The 22,121-nt window shown below is 40.1% G+C and overlaps 1 protein-coding gene across 19 annotated transcripts in view; it reads left to right on the top strand.

The window, feature by feature from the left end:
• Window positions 1-22,121, top strand: part of ESRRG (estrogen related receptor gamma) — a 371,041-nt gene that overhangs the window by 22,556 nt on the left and 326,364 nt on the right. For 6 of the 19 annotated variants that reach the window (XM_041426700.1, XM_041426707.1, XM_041426706.1 and 3 more), the window contains exons 2-4: window positions 10,913-10,958; window positions 19,127-19,186; window positions 19,918-19,961. The exons of 6 other annotated variants lie outside the window; for them this stretch is intronic. Coding sequence is in view for 1 of the 13 variants with exons in the window: in XM_041426694.1 (XP_041282628.1) it covers window positions 10,913-10,958; window positions 19,918-19,961 (90 nt within the window). In the remaining 12 variants the exon portion in view is untranslated. The remainder of the gene's footprint in view (window positions 1-10,912; window positions 10,959-19,126; window positions 19,187-19,917; window positions 19,962-22,121) is intronic. 7 more of the 19 variants (XM_041426712.1, XM_041426710.1, XM_041426711.1 and 4 more) reach the window with 3 other exon arrangements.

Raw genomic sequence — 22,121 nt, 5'->3', positions numbered from 1 at the left:
TTGGCTGCAGGGCTACCAGCAGCCTACTGGAAATGAGACATGAAGCAACTGCTTAACAAATGCAAGAGCCTGCTTGGGCTGGAGAGAAATGGCTTTGGTCAAACATTTTGGAAATTCACAACTTTATATATGTAGGGTCTGGACTTCAGAAGTGTTCTGAGTATTATGGATGTTGTACAGATTAGGTTCTTAATTTCTGGTCACTGGTTGCTTGACCAGCTACCAAGAAAGTAGCCTTCAAAATATGCAGAATGACCTCCAGCTGAGACAAGCTTAATATAGCTCCTCCTGGTCTAGTCAGGTGGAACCTTCCCTTTTGGCTCAGCCGATTTGCTGCCCACAGACCATGAAAGTCCCAGGGATCTGGTAACATACAGGGACACAAAATTAATGCAGAAACAGCATAGGCCACTCTATTCATGGTTGTGTTTAGTAGGTTGTGTGTGTCTGCAGGTTGCTGGATGCAGCAGGTTCCTTTGGCAATTCCTGTACCTGACCAAAAGCATCTCCTTGGAGAACAGTTTGAGAAGGAGAATTTGTTTATTTTTTGGAAGTGCACCATAGTTGTCTGTCTGTGCCATTAGCTCTCTGAAATAATGAGCAACATGCTTTTTCCCTCAGAATTTCTGTAAGGAGTCTTAGCCGCTCCTATAGAAAATGGTTTGAGAGAGCTCCCCATACATGTGGAGCATAAACAATAGTAGCTGAGCCATCTTGTTTTATCTGTTCTGTTACAAACATATACCAAATTGTATGGTAATGTCATGTCACCAGCAACACAGAGCAGATGGAAATTTCTTTCCACATATTGACTCATATTACTCTGATAAAAGGAGTTTGTTTCCCTCCTTCTGTCAAGCCTGCTAGCCTCTGGCAAGGGACACAGGCTTCAGCAAGGAGAACTTTACCAATAATGTTGAAGTGACCATCTGATTAAAATACGCTATAATTGGCCAGTATAGTTAGACTGCACCAACAACTGTTTGGAGTAGCCAGTTCTATTTCTAATATCTGTGTAAGACAAATTAAACCAGGTAGTGTTGTTCCTCGTTGAGGAGACGTTGGGGAATTAACCCTTGAGGAAGCAGATATTTGGATTTTATAAGGATCCATTTAAGGCCCCAATATTGGGCCGTTTGGAGACTAATCCCAATAAAACAAGTGCCAGGTCTCGGAACTGTCCATTATTATAGAAAAGTGACAACTCCCTGAACATGGCTTGTGAATGCTGTGTGTTAGCTAACAAAAATAAGATTTGCAAAGCGCCAGGAAAATCCTGGCAGATAAAATAACTACAGTTGTGCCGTGAGCATCTGAAAAGCAGATATCTTCTGTATTTCTGTTTGTGGTGTGTGGTATTTCACTTGATCACAGCACTGTTCTCAGACTGAAAACACATGAAGCTGAAGTCAAAAGTGAGTCAGTGTAATCATTAACTGACTCACCTTCTAGATGTGACAAGTAATGAACCATTCTAAACTTGCCTGGAGCTTTCTTTGGGACAATATCCACAGGGGAAACCCTCTTACGCTCAAGTGAAGCATTATCAAATGGGCCCTCTATTTTTCCCAAATGCCAGCTCTTTTTTGTCTTGTCTCTAACCACCTGAGGACATATAACTGCTGATCTCAGCATCCCAGCCAATATTTGCATCTTGGGGCTCAAGTACAGGATAGTAAAATCCCCAACACAGCCGTTTTTACAAAAATTGCATATGCTTTATGTTTGTTTCTTCTTTTCTTATTAGCCTTCCCCCACAATGGGAAAGTGTTTTAACTGCCCATGCTGGGATTTCATTTCTAACCAGCATTTGGCTCTTTCCACTTTTTTACTTTGATTTGGATGACTGCCTGAAGCACCTGCTAATGGCCTGAAGCACTGGAGCCGAAATTTGCAGTTTGTGTCCTGCACTCACTCTGTTTTGTTACCTGCCTTCTGGAGCACCTGCTCGGTGGTCTGGGCTCAAGAGCCTGCTTTCTACCTGCTGACATCAGCACTCCTCACAGCTCTGCCTCTTTCCAGCTTTGTCCTGCACTTTGTCCTGCTCTCTGTAGCCCCTGCTTCTGCTTTGCCTGGGTAACATCAGTGTGTCCTGCATGTTCTAGTGCTTGAGAGAAGAATGGTGTTCCCCCTGGTACTTGGGAACAAAGGTGATGTCCAAGTAAATTGATCATTGTGGTCATCGTAAAACCTTTGCCATGGCATTCACAGCAGAGCTTTTAAAAATAGGTTTTATAGGGAAATTGTGAACTAGGCCAGCTGGCTGAAATCAGCTTGTAGGTCAGCAGAAGTCAGAAGCCACCTGGCAATTCAGTGTTCAGGAAACATAGGAAAAAATGTGCCCACTTAACAGTGAGGGACCAAAGGAAACTCAAAAGACCTGAGGAACACTTCTCCTTTCTCCTGCTCCCGCTGCCTTTTGAAGATCTGCATGCTTTTCCATGAGGTTGCTCCTTGTGCCTACAGGTAGGGAAGGCTGTTAGAAGTACCTCTTTAGGCTGTGTGAGAAAATGCTCCTCCCTGTCAAGGGACAAAGCTAATGGAGGATTTCAGGGGTAACAACTTCCAGCAGAAAATTTTCTTTCCATTCTATCTGGGGAAGCATTCATTTTTTCCCAAGAGTCTTGGTCTGTGCCAAGGGTATTGTTTACATGGACCTTCCTTTTCCAAAAAGGTGGTTTTGTTTCTGTGTTAGAAGGATGCTGTTAACAGCAACAGAAGAACTCAAGTATTGGCTTCCTGCTGGTCCCCTTGCTGCCAGGGTCATCCTGTTCCTCAGTGAGATGTCTTCCTTAATACAACCATACTGTGCCCCCTGCCCACCTTCTACATTGATGCTGTGTGGAGTTTTCCCCAGGAACTACCTCCCTGAGTGCCTGGGCTGCACAATGAAGCTTGTTCATACCAGAGACATCTGCTCTTGCAGAACTGGGCAGGGCAAGGATTGATTTTTTTTTCCTTCTTGCTTTCCTTTGGTTGCCTCAAAATAACCCTAATTAATTTTGTGGAGAGTTTAGTGTGCTCCCATCATGGGATTGCTCTTTGTGCGGATCTCTTGCATGCTATATTTAGGTATGGTTTTTGGAACACCATGTGACCCGAATCAGATAACTTCTGAACTACTAATCATGTCTTTGACACTGACTCCCTCCGTGGCTTTGGGGCATTTTTCGGTTGTTTCCCTACATACAGAATGAAAACAGATATACTCATCTGCCTTGTAAGAGCTTCTGCCAGGGTTAGCAAATATTTAAGACATTGGTTTAAAGTAAATCTGATTTTATTGTTTCTACTGTAATCTTAGTTTTATTGTTTCTTAGATGTTTACCTTTCTAAAATGATTTGTTACCATCTTAATTTTCCTTAATGGATGCCCCTATTTCACCATTTTAAATGAAATTAGTTTCTCCTGTGTTGTAGATGAAAATAGGGCAGAAAGAAAAAAGCTAAATGCCCTCATTTCCTGCCCCACACAAATTTTCTTCCTATATTTACTAGTTGATTGATCCATGGAGATGAAAAGCTCAAAACGTTGATCTGAACTATTTCCCCTTGTGCTAGCTGTATACATCCCTTTTTTAACATGGGAAATTAGTTATCTGCTTTGTTTTTCCCTGATTTTTCAAGTTGTGCAGTCTGACTTGTATCCTGTCCTCTTGCACTGCTCAAGGCCCCTCAAGCCCTGGAGGGAGCTGAGCTCCCTTTGGTTCCCCATGCTGCATGGCTGGGGTTTGGAGCCTGTGGTTCATTTCAAGGCATCATCTCTTGTTGTTCATGTCCATAATTGCTGCTTTTTGTGTCTTGGGTACTTCTGCAGGGAGCTGGAGTACTGGGATTTCTTCTGGCTTCACCTTTTTTGCCCTAACCCTTTAAGATCTTTTCATAGGCAAACTGATCAAAAGACCTGCTTGGCCTTTCAGTGGTAGGAAAGGAGTTCAGTTTCACCAGGTAACTAGTCAGATAAAGAAAAGGAGAAATTATGGCAATGCTTCCCATTCTTTAGGAAATAGTGAACAGAGTGGAAGAGGATTCTTCCTTATTTAAGTCAAATTTATTGTCTAATTATAAATAGTAGCTCCTCACCCCCTTCTTAATTCCTTCAGAATTAAATCCTTTGCCCAAGTGCGTATTCTTTCCCTCCTGCAATGGCAGTAAAAAGCAAAATAATACATAAACTAAAAATTCAGCTTTGAGAAAAAGGCCGATAATGAAATATCTGCCAAAGACTCTGCATTATGTGTCTGTCAGAGAAAAAAAGCAAACATTCTTATATTTGAATCTGAAATGTAACTGCACCAGACTAGTTGGGGAAAATTTGTTTGAAGATATATTACGTTCCATGATCAAATGGAAAAAATGGCACCTGTCATCATATTTAGAAAACAGCTGGGTAACATGGCCAAGTGCCATAGTCTCTTTTCACATGGCCTTTATGCTGAAACCATCCAAGCTCCATTCTCAGCAACTGGAGAAACCCTGTGCCTTTAAATGGTTACAGAAACATCTACTTAGGGGCCAGCTCTTATTGCAGCAAAGCCTGCTTCTGATGCTTCTAATTAGCAGTTAATGGATTATACTTTACTTTTATAACCAACCCAGCAGGCACTCTTCTATAGTATTTTTCAGCTATTTTTGGTAGAGGATATATGCAATTGCGCTGCTCTTCATGCTTTCATTTTGAGCATGCAGAAAATACTAGAAATCTAATATCTATCTGAGATTATTTTACCACTCAAATGCTTAAAGTCCAATTATGCATTTTCTAAATTCCTTATGCATTTCCTAATTTCCTAATTTCTTTCATCTAATATATTAGAAAACTGTAATGGGTTAATTGCCCTAACTGATCTAGCCTTTGATGCAGAATCTCCTAAATACATACTTATTGTTAATTAAAATATTTATATACCCAGTGAAAAGCCTGGTTTGTTTAGACTTGCAAACACAGCTCCAGTATGTATTCATTTAGGAAAAAACATTTTTCTAGGTGAGTCCAGTATGGGTACATTCAGAAGTTTAGATGTGCTTGTAGAAATGAATAATTTTTATCCTTGCTTGGAATTAAAGTAGCAGTGAGGTTAGTAGCATGAAAGATTTGCAATGCTACATGTCTGTGAGTGCCATACACATGTGGGTATATATGTGTATATATTGTATATACACAATATCCATAGTATGTATACCAACTTGGCATGTGAATATAAATCTATGTTTAATAAAGAAGTAAATTTCATAGGTTTTAGTTGGAAGTTTATACTCTCTCAGGGAATTATTTTGATGTCAGTTTGTAGCAGGAAACCTAGTTTGCTGAGACTCTCTTAGAACCTGCTCTGTTCACTGAGGCCACGTTTCCAGTAGGACAAGGTCTAACATTGGTTAAACTGGAACAGGAGAGGGAGCTCTCACAGCACTGGCCAGGAAAGGGGACGATGAGGTACCCAAGCTTAGGAAAAGAAGGGTAGAGGCCACCAACTGCCAGTGAGATGCACCATCACTCTGTCCCTAATTACTGTGGTCTCTTCACCAAAAAAAAAAAAAAAAAAAAAGACCCTGAGGAGATTTTATAGTCTCCAGTACCTAAATGTGACATGTAAGAATGAATGGGGACACACTTTTTAGCAGAGTATAATGACAGGACGAGGGAAAACGGCTTTGAACTGGTTTAGATGAGAAATTTTTACAGTGAGGATGGTGAGACACTGGAACAGGTTGCCAAGAGAAACTGGATGCTTCTGCCCTGGCAGTTTTCAAGGCTGGGTTGGATGGTGCTTAGAGCAACCTGGTGTAGTGGAAGCTGTCCCTGCCCATCAGAGTGGGTTTGGAACTAGATGACCATTAAGGTCCCTTCCAACCCAACTGATTCCATTATTTTATGGTATTATGACTTGGAAGTGCCACCTGCAGGACTCCTGCTTTGAAAGCACTGCACTTGCTGGGTACAATGTAAGGCACTAAACTGGTCTGGTCATGTTTGTTGAATACAGTAAATTTCAAAAGGCTCTCCAGAAAAAAAAAATATTTTTACACTATTATTTTTACAGAGCAAAGGCTAAAAAGAAAAGAAAGGGAAGGAAAAGGAAAGGTTGGATAGTAGTTATTATGTGAAATATCTCCCTGACTGTGATGAGACATAGGCAACTTACTTTCTGTCCTGGTTCTTGAGGAGGATGGGTTTGGGCACTTCCTCTGTCTTGTAACATCCCAATGGAGTAGGAGGTGGAGGCTGGCTGTGCCGGGGACGAAGAGCTGTTGTTTCCCTGCCCCTCGCAGTGCCTGTCTGTGTTGTAGGTGGGGAACAGAGGGATATCTGCTGGGCAGGGCCAGTCTCACCTTGTTCCTGGAGCAGGTCCTTGCTGTTTAATCCACGTTCCTTTCCATTTTCTTCAGGACAGTGCAGCAGGAGACTACTCTGTTCTTGAATCAAGCCCATAGTTGAGCCTCTCTGCAATTGGTTTATGTTTGCTCACTTGTAATCAGCAGAAGCTATTCTGACATGCTCAAATGTGCTGTTGTGTTTCCTTTAAGAAATAATGAGATTAATGAATCTTTCTTCCCCTTAAAAGAGCTCCCTCTCTCCTTAGCTTTGCTTTCTCCCTAAATTCCTGCAAAGGTAAAGTCCAAGATAGTCCTGCACTGTCTTGTCATAGTACACTGTAAATGCTGTAAAAGGGCTGCAGGATTTGGCTTTTCTCAGCCTCTGTCTGAAGTGTTGGTCAAAGCATGTGGCTCCTTAGAGCTGCATTTCTGACCTCCATGTCAGAGTTGTGAAGACAAGTCTGAGATACCTCAAGTTCAGTGGCAGCATCCCGAGATCTCCATCAGGCAGAGCTCTGGGATTGCCCTTCCGAGTTTTGTTTTGTGCCAAGCAAGCCAAGCTTTGCAGTAGTTGAGGTTATTGAGGAGAACTTCATCCAGAAGGGTAAGGCTCCCTGAAGCAGAGTTTGGTTTGAGTTCTCAGAAGGTTGGCGTGGGAAGCTCCCCATAAAAGCTGAACTTTGATGTTGTCAGCCAAGACAGATTCAGAAAATTTGGGAACATTTCTTTTCCCTCTTTATAATTATGTGAAACGCAGGAGACCTGTGAATAGGGTATTTTTAGATTGTACTTTCACATATACAGTATCATAGTATGACAGCAAATTAAAATTCTTATAAAATCTTTTTTTTTTTTTTTTTTTTTTTTTTTTTTTTTTTTTTTTTTTAAGAAATGTAACTCATAGTGGAAAGTTTGATAAAGAGCAGTGTGCTGCTTGGCACTGGAATTCTGCTCCTGTTACTAAATGAAACATCACTGGTTGCTCTCATTTAGATGAACACTTTTGGAAGTTCTTTTTTTTAAGGCCAGCGGATTGGACTTCTAATTTTAACTCCTATGGTTTATAATTAGAAACATTTCCAAACTTGTTTACAAACACCTGCACTTGACACTATGTGTTTGCAATTTTAGAAGGACTCACTTGTCACTTCCAGTGGGGGTTGAGAGGGCATCTGAGTTCTTCATGTTTGTACAGTTAGTTTCAGGACACTGGAACAAAAGTGCATTTTTAAAAATAAGGGTATGAGAGTGTGATGTCTTGTGAGGGGGTTGCATGCACCTAATTAGCAAACAGGTCTTATTGAGTAGTTGTGGATTATTTCAAAGTCAGTAGGATTGATTGTTAGTGGTCATTTGGAGCAAGATCTTAACTGGCACCCAAAGAAGAAATTCTAAGAACTAATTTTAGCAGTTGAGCGTCTCAATTGGAAAAGATGCTTTAAAGGTTTTCTGTTTTTATCTGTATTTAAGACATATTGCTTTCTTGCCAGCTGTCCTTAAGAAGTTATTCAGAAAGAGTTTTAAATTACTTTTGAAAAAATGATTGCATTGTTATTTCATATGAATTTGGAAGTGAGTTGCTGAGTGTACAGACTATGGTGGAGCATGGCTCCCCTTGCTCTTGAGTGGGATGTGTGTGTTAAACAAGTCTGTGTGCAACTTGTTTGCAGTGTGGTGAGTATCATACTATGTTACTCACTGGTCAAGTGTATAATCACATTAGAAGTGATCAAAATAATTTACCAAAATTAAAAAAAAATCCTTTTGGCACTTTACGTCTGACTTTTAGCTGCAGCACTTAGGTTAACCGTGTTGCTTATCAATTTCTAATGTAATGGGAAAGGTTATTGTTGCTAAAAATTGATGCTATGTGGGAGGGTGTCAGGAAGAACCCTCCAAATATGCTTCAAGGGTACAGCTGAACCAGAAGTAGTCAAAGCAGACTTAAGAAGCAGTGGCATAAGGTGTCCTATTGATTGCCTAATGCTCATGTTGTTCCTAATTAGTATGAAAAGCTCTGGTTAATTAGACCAGCCTGTTTGGCTGTTATGTCCTCTACCAGGAACCATGGTCTTAGACAAACTCCAACACAGAAGAGGATAAAGAAGCCACAAAGCAGAATATTTTTCACTTTCTGCTGTTTTGGTGTCCATAAAAGCATGGACCTGGATCCATTTGAGGAATCCACATTGATGTCAAAGGATCATGTCCTCAGAGGCACTTACTCTATCAGTTTCACTGAAAGTGGATATAAGTGGAGTTAGGCACCTAAATACCTTTGTGTATGCTTGTTCTTTGAAAGCAAGCCTGCAGTGTGCAGCCTGTATGTTGTGCTTGACCCCTCTGCAGGGCACGCAACATCACCCACTGGGGGGCTCTTCCAAAGCAATTGCTCAAAAGTAAACAAACAGAGAATTATCTAAAGTTTTTGGAGTATGATGCACCGGTCTGAAGAATTAGGTTTTGCCTTTTGTAAACCAGCTATGCCTCATATCTGTGTTTCTGAATTCCTTTAAAAAAGTACAGTTTTAACAAGCATTCACTTTCTGTAGCAAACAGGCTTTAAAAAATTTTTTACTTTTGAAACAAGTAGGCTGGCTAAAATTATGATGTTACTTAGATACTGCAGAGCATAATTTCTTAGCTGCAGTTAATAAATTGTGTTGTAACCATATTAGGCTGTTACCATGTTTGAAAATAACTTCAAACACAGCTTACAAGCTCCAGTGTTGTCAGGGTCCCAGTTCATCAGAGTTAGAAATACGCGACATTTTAGAAATGGTTCACGATTCAAGTATGACCAGAGAAATTAGACTTAAGTGGAATTTAATGCTACTTCTTGCTTAATGAGAAATCTCTCTTTTTATGATGAATTCTGTCTGGAAATAGCACTTTCATAACTGACGTACTGAGAGAAATGCCAGTGTTTTCAGTTTTCCTCTATTTCAGTTTGCTCATGCTGTTCTATCCCCATTTTCTTGAGTGTTAACATGTTTCCAAAAATTAGAGGAGGCTTGAAAGCAAGATCTATGCAAGTGTATAATGATCCAATGATCCAGCAATGCCTTGAAAATGGGCAAAAACCTCTTTGATATCAGAAGTCTTGACTGACCATGAAGTTAGTGAGAAGTTTCTCAGATGTACCTGATAAGAAAGAAAGACCTCTATGGAATATTTGTAGAGTTATCTAACCTGCATGGGCCTGACCAGTTCTTCAGTGTGAATGTTTGGTGTATGTGTGAAGTGATCTGTTCTCAGGATAATCTGCCTGGTTCCTATAGGGAAACTGCATGGAAACATCTTTCTTTGGGTGTATTTAAAATGATATGATCTTCCTCAGGAAATGGTAATTAAAGTAAATACAGTAGTCATGAAAAGAAGGAAAATGGGTTTCAGAGTTCTGCTTTGGTTCTTGTAAAAAAATAACTCTTATTTCAGGTAAAATTATTGCTCTTCACAAAGAATCCCATGGTATGATTGAGTATTTTGAGCCACAGCACGCACAGTATACCAGAATGGTCTGAGCATTGAATTAATATCCAGGTAACTGGGCATATGAAGGTATATCGTATACCATCACATACCACAAGAAAGGACTCTTGAGGAGACAATATCTGATTATGGTTAGAAATATGGTTAGAGCTGTGGATATAAGGGGACAGCTTGTAAATTGCCAGAGGAAGTTAATATAGGTTCCCAGCCCATGAAGTCCCAGCATTGGAGTTATGCTTGCATCCCCAGGGCTGGAACACATTGCAAATCCCTGAGATGCAAATTCTTTGCCTGCGTCTCCCATGGTACAGGGCTGTGAACCGGTCTTTGAAAGTCCATAAATAGGTGTAGAAATTGCATTTTCCATAGAAGTAATGACCTTAAAGAGGGACTGTGAGTATTATGATGGCCTATTGCAAAATATCTGTAACTTAAATTTTTGCTTTTATTTTTTATTCGTGGTACATATGTTTTATGTCAGCAGCTTTTTCATATTTCTGCAGTAATTCCATGCCATAAAAATATGTGGGTTTTCTTAAAGAAACTGTTATATGCCAGTTGTACCTGAGCTGAAGGGTTACCCAGAACAAATGTGTATGAAGTGAAACTGCTCCAGGATAACCTGCCTTGGTTTAGGGGAGAGTTAATGGTAAATTTATTTTCATGACCTGTCTGCCAAATATTTGTACACTAATTAGGTGCTATTTTGAGGGCAGAGCATGTGAGCTTGTAAGAAACCCCTAATACAGGATGGGAAGGGCAAGAGGATTTTTGTCCCTAGTAAATGCAAACCCCATCTTTTTTATGTGGCATCACCTAAATATGTGCAGTATTTCTAAGCATGTGAATCCCAGGGCTTGTATGAAGGCATTTCTTAAATTGGCTCATGGGAATAGCTGTAGCCAGCTCAGGTGTTCAAGTGTAGAGCATTGGGATAGAAACTGAACTGAGTCAAGGCACAATCATGGTTTTAACTTTATATAATGTCTTTTGCAATGTAGTAGAAAATGACCCTTATGACTAGTGGCAGGACCTGTTGTATAAGTAATCCACCCATGGTGCTGGTTGGTATCTTGCTTTTCACTTGAACCTCTCTGCGATGCAGGTCTTGGAGGAGTGAGTGCCTGGTGCAATCTCTGCCTGACTCCTTGGTAAGTCATTTAAGTCTATTTTTCTGTACAGTCACTTTCCAAACTGCTCAGCAAAAATAAAGAAATTTTTCATAGAGTGCTTTAAAAGAGAGCTGCTAATCAATTTTTCTTATTATTTTATGCCCTGTGATTTTTACACCACCCCCACCAGCTGGTTAATCATGCAAAAGCTGAACACTTCATTAGCCAGAACATGTTTGCCCATGGGCATTTCTGTAGTAAATTAGTTCTTTCTATTTATACAGGTAAGTCATGGCCAAAAGTCTTTAAGGTGCCAAAGGTAAGGGTTCGAATTAATTTGTTTCCTGAGTTTTCAAAAGAACTAGATTTAACTTTGTGTGCTGTTGATTTGAAATTACTGTTGAGGTAAAGATAGTGTGGGTAAAAGAGCATTGTCAGGCTGTTTAGAGATGCATTGTGCCTTTCTGGATCTCAAATTTGGCCTTTGTAGTACAGGCTGCCTTAAAAAAAAACCACTGAAAAGCCCAAAACACGTACACGCACTCACACACACACACACACACACACACACACACACACATATACGTGTGCATGTATATGCATAGTATTTTCCTGCAGAGCCTGCTTCTTTGAGTGGCATGTGGCATATTGACCTGTGTTTTTCCTTTCTTACTCTGTGCTTTTTACACTATTAATTGAAAATATGTGGTTTGCAGATGCTTTTTTGCCTCAAATCAAATGGTGCCCTCTGAAAGCCTAGTTTAGCTTGACAATGAATTTAGCTTTCAAGCTTTGGCCATTGCAATATTGTTTGAATGCCACCATTTCCTGCAATCAATGTAATTTTATATCTACTTGGAATAGAAAGTCAAGATGGTTATTGCCTTAATTTAACTCAGTGTTGTATTCATTAAGGAGCTGATCCCAAATTCCTTTCAGATCAAAGTCTGTCTTGATTTCAGTGGAACCTTTCAGCACACAAGGTGTGCAGTAGCCTTCTGAAATGTTGTCATTGTGACTAGTGAATAAAAACTAAATGTGTTGCTAAATTTAGGCTGTTGCTCATGTCAGCTTCCTTTTCTAAATGACGGTAAGTGCATTCCATAAATAGTATGCCTCTTATGTTGTCATATCTCTTTGGCTTGCTTTGCAGTATTTTACAGGATATTTGCAAATGAATTTTGTATTCAGGAGGCAGGGGATGAAAATAACACTACTCATTGGAACTCCATTAACCCGCAGCTAATGAGGAACCATTTCGAGGGCTGGATGAGTGTAATTCAGATTAGCCTGCGTGCCAGGCTGCTCTGCTCCCGCTCAGGATCTGCCCGTGCCATGCTCCCTGTGCTGTGCTCCGGACGGATGGAGCATGGAGCGGCACAGCTCTTACACTGCCTTTGGCCAGTTTAGTTTTCTGTGTTTCGGTTCCCCTTTTGGAAGGTAGGAGAGGGAGTGCATGTGTGTGTGTGTGTGTGTGTGTGTGTACACACAGATAGGTGACAGTGATCTTGACCTCCATGGTCAGGTGTTTTGTGATGTAATGAAATACTCCTCAAACACTCCACGAGTGCTCGCTGGTTGATTGCATTGTTGCTTGTAGAAAAGGGTACTACATGGTGACAGTAAAGGTGGTCCAGACTGGCCCTTAATTAATTTTATTTTTGAAATCTATATTAGTGACTGTCGTCAGGGCACCTGGGCACTTCACATCAATAAAAGAATCAATTTAAAAAACGTGTAGACCAGAACTCTATGTTCGCTAACAAAACTCCTGTTCCCCATTGCAACTAAAGGTCAGTCCAAGGCTGGCCAAGCGGGCAGGACTCGCATTCCTGCACCTTGGCACCTGCCAGGCGCGGCTCTGGTGGAACACCACCGGGAGCAGCTTCCAGATGCCCACGGCCCCTGTGGAGACTGGCTCCCTGGTGACCGGTGACTTGTTAACCCCCCACATGTCTGAAGCTGGTTTCGGGACTGTGGGAAAAGGTGGGGAAAGATCAATCCCAGCTAAAAATGTGACTTTGCCAGTTGCTGGCACTCCACTGAAGTGCAGGCAACAGGGACTTGGTGGAGCTGTGCTGCTAGAATAGAGGGAGGAAAAATTAGACCTTCTTCTGGAAAACAGGCTAGAGATCTCTTAACTGAAGAAACTTTATTGACGACAAATGTTACATTATGCAAGCTTAGCAAATTCTCTAGGAATATAATGCTTCCCAGTTTTTTCTTAATTTGTGTTAATATTTTATGATACCTGTGCATTAAGGGCCAGTTGCTACAATGTTTAAGTGAGTTTAGGCTGCTAAATTGCTTTTGTGAACTTCTAAAAAAACACTAGTGGACACTACAAATTAGCTAAATTGCCAATCTCACTTAACACTCTGATGATTTAAAATCAGATTTTTTTCTGTTTTTCACATATTAAGTGAGCATGTGTAATTAAATTAAATGTTGATGCAAAGCTGCATTTACTTATTTCTATTAGGACATTTGAGACAATAATCCCACTTCAGTATGTATCTAATTGTGCAAGCAGCACTGAAACTAGGAGTTCTTGGACACTGGTGTAATTTTTTGAATGTGAAATGATAATATATTTTCGTGTCTTGAAATCCAGTTGAACTCGAGCTGAGCTTAAAAACCCAAGATCTGATTCGGGAGAATTCAGTCCCGTCTGGCTGGTGGGTAGCAGGTGTGCAGTGTGTGTTTGAGGGAGGGAGGTGATTGCAGGGAGTGAAACATTTCTCTTTTCCTGTAAAGCTTTAATTCCAGTTTAATGCTGTAGTCTGAAGCTCTCTGCAGTTTAAGTTCTTGTGTAATTACCTACATCTATTGTTGGTCTCCATTTCTAGACAACATAATGGTGATGGTGAATGGCAGAAGCAAGTAAATGTCCAGCATTATGAAGAAATATGGTTTCTAATTCTCAAAGTTTGGATTTATTTTCTTTTACACCCACGTCCCTTTTATGGGAGAGTGTGTTTTTACAAATTAATACAGACATGATCTTGAAGACCAAATGAGAAAGGTTTCATTGCAGTGTTCAGGATCAAGGTCTTTTGAGTATTTTTATGTGTTCCCGCAGCAGCATAGAGAATGCTTTTGTTGTGTATATCTTTATAAAGAAAAAACCCTCATCTTATGTAATTTCTGTTTTCATCCCATAATAGACAGGTTCTACATTTTTTTATTACTGCAGTTGTAATGAAGGAGGGTTTTTTAATCTTTAAAAGTATTTTAGCAATCTATTGAATACTTTTTATCTCTTAACCTTAAGAAACTTCTCCCAGCCTTTTTCATTTTCTTCTTTCTCTTTCCCTTTCTTCATGTTTTGATAAGATACTGCCAGTCAACCCCTGCCTCTGCCTGAGAGCTTTTTTGCTTGGGAGGTTCAAGAATCTGCTCTTCCTTGACTTTTGTCACTCAAGTCAGCTCCCTTTCGCACTCCTATCAACTCTCCCTCTTCCAACTTTTAAATATTTCCTCTTCTTTTTATTTGTCTTCACTGCTATATAACTTTGTGCTGAAGAGTCTTCCAGCACATGGGTTTTTTTTTTGGGAGTTGGCATACAAAGCATTTCTTACTTAGCAAAACAAGTAAGCAACCATACTTATTTTACAGTTTTTGAGTTCACATTACTACAGTAGATGACACTTTTGCTGCTGTATTTCACAGGTTTTTTTCATAGTGAAGTGACTTAATTTCTAACGTAGAGTGGAGATGGTGCTGTGTTGCCAAGGGAAGTCCATCTGGTTTGACAGATGAAATGATAAACATTTCTCTGGACATCCCTGTAACGTGCTCCCTTTTGTTTGTTTGCTTTATGAAGTTAAATGGAAGAGGTCACCCCCTTTGACAGAACAAATTCTTTTTTCTAGCAATCGGGCTTTGCAAGAAAACATTTTTTTTTAAGCAAGTCATCCATACCACACCGTAGGCTGTTTGAGTGTAACAGTATGTTACACTCTGCAAAGTTAATGCAGTTAATATTCAACTGAACTTTTGGGGGGTTGCTAATCCCTTAGGCGGGCTTAGCAGAAAGGGCAAACATATTTATAGCACTTTGAATCAGACTGCAGTGAACAAGTAAGAGTATGTGTTATACCATGTAAATGTTATGCAATTTCAGGAAAGCTCAATGCACGATCATCTTTTAATTTTATTTAAGTTGATGAAATATCTTGTCTGTAAGCAATAGAGTTGTTGGTTCAGTGGACAACAGGTCTCTTAAAATAAAACTCAGTGAAAGGTCTTGAGATTGTTGTTCTGGTGATAAGTTATGAAGGTTCTGAACAGATTTATGGGCTGTCTAATTAGGAGCTAACTGTATTCTTTAAGCTCTGTCATTTGTATTATTCCCTAATAGGATTTAATTGGACTTTGTCACATATCTGGCTATTACTGAATGTGTGTGGGGCTGTCAGCAGCCTCTTCCATGTAGACCTCGGTCTCTTACTGTCTTTGTAGAAGTAAAAAGATCATTCCTGAGGGATCTTTGCTCTAGAAGTGTGACATTGGAAGTGTGACTCTGGACAGAGTTTGCTTTGGTTAGAGCCGTGGGCACCCCAGGCAAAAAGAACAAGAGTCAAGTCACAAGTTGCAGGCCGTTCATGTAAAAGCTGAAGTGCTCAGGCTGGGAATGTCCAGCAGTGAGGGTCACATCTCTGTGAGACAGAAAATCTCCACATTTATGCCATAGACAAAATTTGCACTGAGTGCAAAGTTACATGGAAAAGCACAAAAAGGGCCCTGTAATGCTGCCATCCCATCAGGAGTCAGAGAAACAGGAATTACGATCTTGGATTTTACACACAATTTGATTGTGTAGAGTTTTTAGGCAAATAAAAGAGATCTGTCATTTGGCAGTCAACAAAAATAATTTGTACTTTAAAAAATTATTTTATTTTGAAAGAGATGAATGCAGTTGCTAACAGCTGTAGTCTGGATGATAAATTCTGTCAATTTCTGGTGCCCTATCAGTGCAGAATAAAGGTCTGACGAAGTGCCCATTCTATTCTAATTAAGATTTTTAATATGTTTTACCTTTTGGCTATTTTTTCTATTTTTTCTAGATACTAACTATTGGAAAGAATGGCTACAACATGGAACCTGACTTTAAAGTGGGCTCAGGTGCCTGAATTTATACATGCACTCAAGTTACTTATTGATTTGCCACCTTACCTGTGCCCACTCCTTTCCTTTTTTTTTTTTGCTCCTTTTGAAGCATACTGGCCATTCATAGTACTTCAGGAAAAAGTCCAACAAAATATGTCAGAATTGTTGGAAAAATGTAAATATGTTGCTAAAGATTTTAAAATCTATTTGTTGTATTTTCGGTTAAAAGTAACATGACTGTGTACTAGAGCAAGTTAGAATTTTGTATTTGAGTTATTTATATCTGAAGTACCTGAAAATATCTAAATTATTATGTACAAAATTTGAAATTTCAGAATATATTAAAACAGTAGCTCAAAGGTCAAAAGCCTCTCCCAAGGAAGGAAGGAAATCAGAAGGGAATTTGGGCTAATCAGGTTAGTTCTGTTATGGTTGCACAGGGGTGATGTGGCTGACACCATTTGTGGCTTCCTTTGGTTGCCCATCCTGAATGTCCCTAGCTCATCATTGGATCAGCTTCCATGCAGATTCTAGCAGGATTCACCCTTAAGCCTTGACCTCTATAACACGATCTCGTAGCATTTTTGTCATTGTACTGAGCAGTAAGTGCAGGGTTCCATTGCAAAGGCCTGACTTCACCGAGTGTCCTGGTGGTGGAGGTCTACTGAAAGTGAGCTGCACATCCTGCAGCCATCTGGGAGCTTAGAAATGGATTAAACAATCTGCAGTTTTATTGTGAAAACAGAGTTAACAGTCTGGTGATGTTAACTGTGTTAAAAGGTAGGTGTGTGTGTGTGTGTGTGTGTTACTGGGCTGAACTCTATAAATATATGAGCTCTTTTTATAGTACATTCCCAGCAGCATTCCCAGGAGCAGTCCAGGTCCAATCAGGGCTGGTATGCCATTGTGAGAGGTGTTGTTCTAATTCATATGTAAATGTGGAGTGGTTGCTGCCCTGAGGATATCACACTGAAATTTCAAACAGGATGAAGACTAGGAGGTGTGGAGGAAAAGGAGGGCAGCTGCAGCAAGTTGCACTTGTCTGGTCAGGGTTGTGGTACGTATAGCCTGATACCAAGTGATGGCATTTCATTTATTTATAAGTCTGCTGCCTTCAAAACAATTAGCCTATTTGTCTTTTGTTTGTGTCTTAGTTATTAAAGACGAAATGTAGAGAGTACAAAATTAATCATTCCCAAGATCCTCCTGCTCTGTCTCTAGCAATGATCAACCCCAGGCACCTCAAGTACAGTTCTAAGAGCGTCACAATGGGCAGACTTGGGATAATCTTCTCTCTACACGTTCTCATCCTAATCTTTCATTATTAGGGATTAATTTAAGCTCTGAAGCATGAGGTTTAAAAAAATATTCTATTTGTTGCTCTCCCTCCTCCACTGTCAACCTTGTTTAAAATATGAAATATCCTCCCAACCCTGTCATGTGAGCTATTTCCAGAGTAATCCTACCTGCTTCTTGGTGTGTTGGCCAAACCTGCAGCTTAAGAGTTGCCGTGGTGGTTTTGCTTCCTCTGGTGCTAGAAGGCACTGGTAGATCCTACTCCCCAGGGAGGTGGGTGAAGGCAGAAGCAGGTTGAGCAGTTATGGCCTGGGTGTTCCCATGTCACCATATGTCAAAGCTGTGATGTTGCAGCTGGATCTCTCTCCTTTCTTTTAATATTTTAGTGGCTAATTGGCAGTAAAGCAGAATAGGAAATAACCGTAAATAAATCTGGGAACCTTTGTATTAATTTCTTTTGCTAGCTGTGTACATGTGAGCAGCTTGCCATTTGCATATGTGAATCTTGTCATAACACTTTTGGGAAGTGATTTGTTAATAATCAAGTTCTCAGAACAGTTCTCTCAATCAGTAATTGATGTTGGTCTGGATAAAGCGAGCCTTCCGCCTGCCTGTTTTGTGGAGCATTTTTGGCAAGTTTTAAGCTAGTGTGAAAACTAGCCATCAGAATAAAATTTAGGACAGCTGGGATGCTTTGCAGTGAAGACTTTTGGCTCCACAGTTCAAATAATCACAATAGCAGCTCAATTTAGCCTTTGGCTGGGTAGGTTTGGCAGGGCACAATGAAAAATAATTATTTCATGGCCTGCTTATTTGTCCCTTAACAAATAAACTCTCTGACCTATGCAGGCTTATGTAAATATGCTGCCGTATGTGGGGTTGTAGAACACTGTCATGTCCCCATTTGGAAATATGTTTTATTTGCCCTCATGTTACAAACTTTTTTTGGAGTTCTGTTTTGGAAGCAAAGAAAGGGACAGGATATATCAGATACCGAAGCCCAGACAGCCAGGCACAGCATCGAAAAAGCCATCTAAATGTCTTTTTTTTTTCTGAAAACACATCCATTAGTATGCAGTGTTTTCACTGCTGTAATAATAAGAGCAATCATGATACGAGCAAGTCCGTCTCTTCACAGCCTTCCCACGCGGGATGGAGAATGACAGCTCCTAAAGCATTTGGATATTTGCCTGAATGTGTGCTGTTTAGCTAACAGCAGTTCAACTTGCTCTCCATCTTATGGCTTCCTGGATATCCTTCTCAATTTTTTTAGTGACAGCTTAAAATGTGAGATGTGGAGGGAGGAGATAAAAGCTTAGCAAAAGGCTTTTTTGTGTGTGTATTTAAGGGGAAGTTTTATTACACTTGGTGATGGAGGGATGTGCCACACTATCTTCTGTTCCCACCATTTTAGTATTTGCACATTCTGTTGTAGTGGCAGCACTGATCCATAACAGTGTCTTTCTGCTTCCCCCTCTGGAGAAGGGAAAATACACAGAAGAACACGTATCAATGGTTTTGTCTTCTGGCACCACCATTATGGTTGTGCAGCAGTAAAAGAAAGCCCTTTTTCCAAAGAGCTGAAAGATCTCTCTAGAATGTCTGCTGTTGCACACTCATGCACAGACACACTCACACTTGGACAGGCTTTTGCCGAGGTGGCTACAATCTGTTTTTAATAGTGGCACTCCTTCTCAAAATGTCATTTAAAAAAACATCAGCAGTCATGTCATGCATCGGGATGAATTTCTAAATGTAAATGAGATTCTCTCAGTAATTTATTTACATTTGTTTTCAGCACAACAAATGAGACATCACGTAGCTTCATAATTTCCCATGACCGAGTCACCAGCATGAGGTGTGTAATTTACTCTGATTTAAGATGCTTATCCAGAGGTTCTTGCTACAATACCTGGTGGGCTTTTTTATACTACTTTTTGCTGCCTTTTAACCTATCTACTTCACCTCCTTCTCTGTATTTTCAGTTAAAAAGAAGTATAAATGTGTCTGCTTCTTGAGGCCTTTTTTCAGTAGAGCTGAGAGGGATGGCTTTGTTGCTTTTGTTTAGTATATTTTCCCTGCCATTCCCTTCTCATTTGGTAAAATCATTGAGGGTTTCCAGAATGTATCTCCATTTACATTATGATGATGTGGAAAATGGAAAGCAATGCTGATTGTGGACATTTCTGGTGGCAAAATATTTGTCCAGAAATGAAACATTGCAGTGGGAGGCATCCTGCAGTTCTTGTTCTCCCCTCTTCTCAGCTAAAATACTAAATCTTAGACCTGTTCTTGGCTCTAATACCGACTTTAAGTTTCTGATTGGCATGTAGCTGAAATGATACTTTGCTTGTAATGGGATGTGAATGCCAGTTTTCAAATTATGTGGACGCAGTTATGTACTACAAAACTCATTTATTTTAAGCCTGTAGTTGGACCATTTAGATGTCTAACTACTTGCTTAAGTATTTCAGGTAGGTAGATGATTAAAGGTGCAATGTACCATGCATACAATTTTGTACCTCTTATCTTGCAGTCCTGGTTATGGCTTGAGTAAAAATCAGGGCAATGGCTTTTGCTATTTTACAGGTTATCAGCACAGGAGAACTGAGATACTTTGGTGAAAGTTACTGGTAAGTCCAAAAGTGGTGCAAAAGGCTGTATTTTGGGATGTTACAGTGCAAAAATATTGCACATCTTCATGGAGATCTGCAGGATTAATGCTGTGTGGGTGATCTTTTCCTCGCAGGGAAGAAGCATGACATTTCCTTGTGTTAATTCCCAATGCAAAAATCAGTGTCTTCCTTTAAAATGAATAAGCATATTCAAAAAAATAATAGAATTGGACTGGTTCTTAATGTGCATTGTACATACTAGGTCCCAGTTGATTTAATTTTGGCCTGCTAGCCATTTCCTTAATATTGCATAGGTCTAGCACCAAATTATGCTGATGGCCTGTCTATCACCAAATTATTTACAGAACTGCGGTTAAATTATAGAAATCTTCCAGACAAGCAGTGCTCTGGGCAAATTATTTCATCAAAGTTATTTTCCATGGTATACTTAAGCAAAAGCTTACGGGAGCAACATTAATCTTTTTTTGGTATGTGATTATGCAGACGTGGTAACAGCCCCTTTTTAGAAATAGCTTCCTACCTGGGAAAACAGAAGGAAACCATGATATGAAAATTAGTTCTCTCTGTGCTGTCCTTGGTTTGAAGCAAACATTTTATGTCAGGGAACCACAGGACTGGGGCCAGCAGTAGGATAGCCATTTCTGCACTCTGTCAGCTCCTTCCAGGTCTTGGGGAATTTTCTTTCTGTAGACTTTAACTGCACACTACTCTGAATTTGTAAATTCAGCTACTGCAGAAGCAGGTCAGCTGGCTTTACTAGTTCTCCATCACAACCAGGCCCAGTGGTCCCTGCCCACTTTTCCAGAGAAGAACATTGGTGTATCTGAAGGCAGTATAGGCATTTTCTGCATTACCCCCATCTAGCAAGATCTGAGCTGCTGTATGATTATGAAACATACAAAGAGAACATAAGTCCTAAAAGCAGCCCTAACTCCCTATTGTAATTGGCATCCTTTCAGGCCCTGTTCCAGAGTTTAGAAATATAGTCAGGGTAGAACATCTATATTTGGGTTTATGTGTAATGGTCATACCTACTGGTTCACTTGGAAAAATGTTGGCATGGATCACTATTTAAGGACCTTGGGTGCAGCACTTATGTTTAGCTCAGTGTTTTTTATCACTGCATATTTTTTTTAGTATTCCATGTTGCCATGTTTGCACTGTGAGACAAGAATGCCTTCTCAGCCTCTGCGCGGTTCTGTGTTTTTTGTTGAACGAGTATAGAAATTCAGGTTTTTAAACTGACTCCCGTGAATAAATTTCTCTGGGAAAACAGGTGCTAAAAATCTGTGGTTTTCAGACCTTTCTCTGCCCACGTACTTAGGGTAAGACTGAGCCATGTGTACATGGCAGGCTGGAATGAGACCTCTGTGCTCAGGGCCCAGATGTGGAAAACCTTACGTGTGTGAGGATAACAGACTCAGGAACTTTAGCACAAGAGCTAAAGGTTTTTGCAAGCTGAACATCTGATTTAACTTGATTTCTCTCTAATGTCGGGTGGTGGTTGCTGTTATGTGGGGCCACACCTGGGGAACCCCCCTTGGTAGCTCACCCAGGGGGACTCAGAGACAGCTGGGAGGTGACACTCTAATGACTGGGGTTTCATGGTATTGTTTGAGGATTTTTTGGTTTATTGTTTTTTTGATTGGCAGGATGTGAATATATGTGAAAGCTGGATCTCCTTTACTTGTGATTGTCAGCAGATGCAAGTCTGATTAAGAGTCCCCTTAATTTAGAAATGTTTGTAAAGACAGGAAGATACTTAAAGCTGGCTTTGTCAACAAAATGGAGGAGCTGTGCTCTTGGAGCCCATTAACAGCAGTGCCAAGATGGCCACTGCTGCACAAATACTGGGAATTAAGTTTCTGCAAAACCCTAGAAGCTCCAAATTGTATATCTCACCAGTTCTTTACTCCCCCAGTTATAATCCATATCTCACTTATTGCTAGAGTCAACAGTCTAATGGTAACAAAAAATACAACCTTTCATCATCTATTGATTTTCAGTCTTTAAAAACTGACAATAAGCTATTTTTTGTCCAATTTCCTCAATAAATAGGAACATTTATTGGTTTTTCAGTTTTATTGTATTAGATTAGAATGTATTTTACTGCATATAGTGGGTAATGTAGCATCAGGAGAGATGTTTACATTCAGC

This window comes from Onychostruthus taczanowskii, unplaced genomic scaffold (assembly GCF_017590055.1).
Source record: "Onychostruthus taczanowskii isolate IOZ18803 unplaced genomic scaffold, ASM1759005v1 scaffold93, whole genome shotgun sequence".
In the NCBI taxonomy this organism is placed as follows: Eukaryota; Metazoa; Chordata; class Aves; order Passeriformes; family Passeridae; genus Onychostruthus; species Onychostruthus taczanowskii.
Note: the sequence above shows the minus strand (reverse complement) of the source record. Positions and strands in the feature narration are given on the sequence as shown.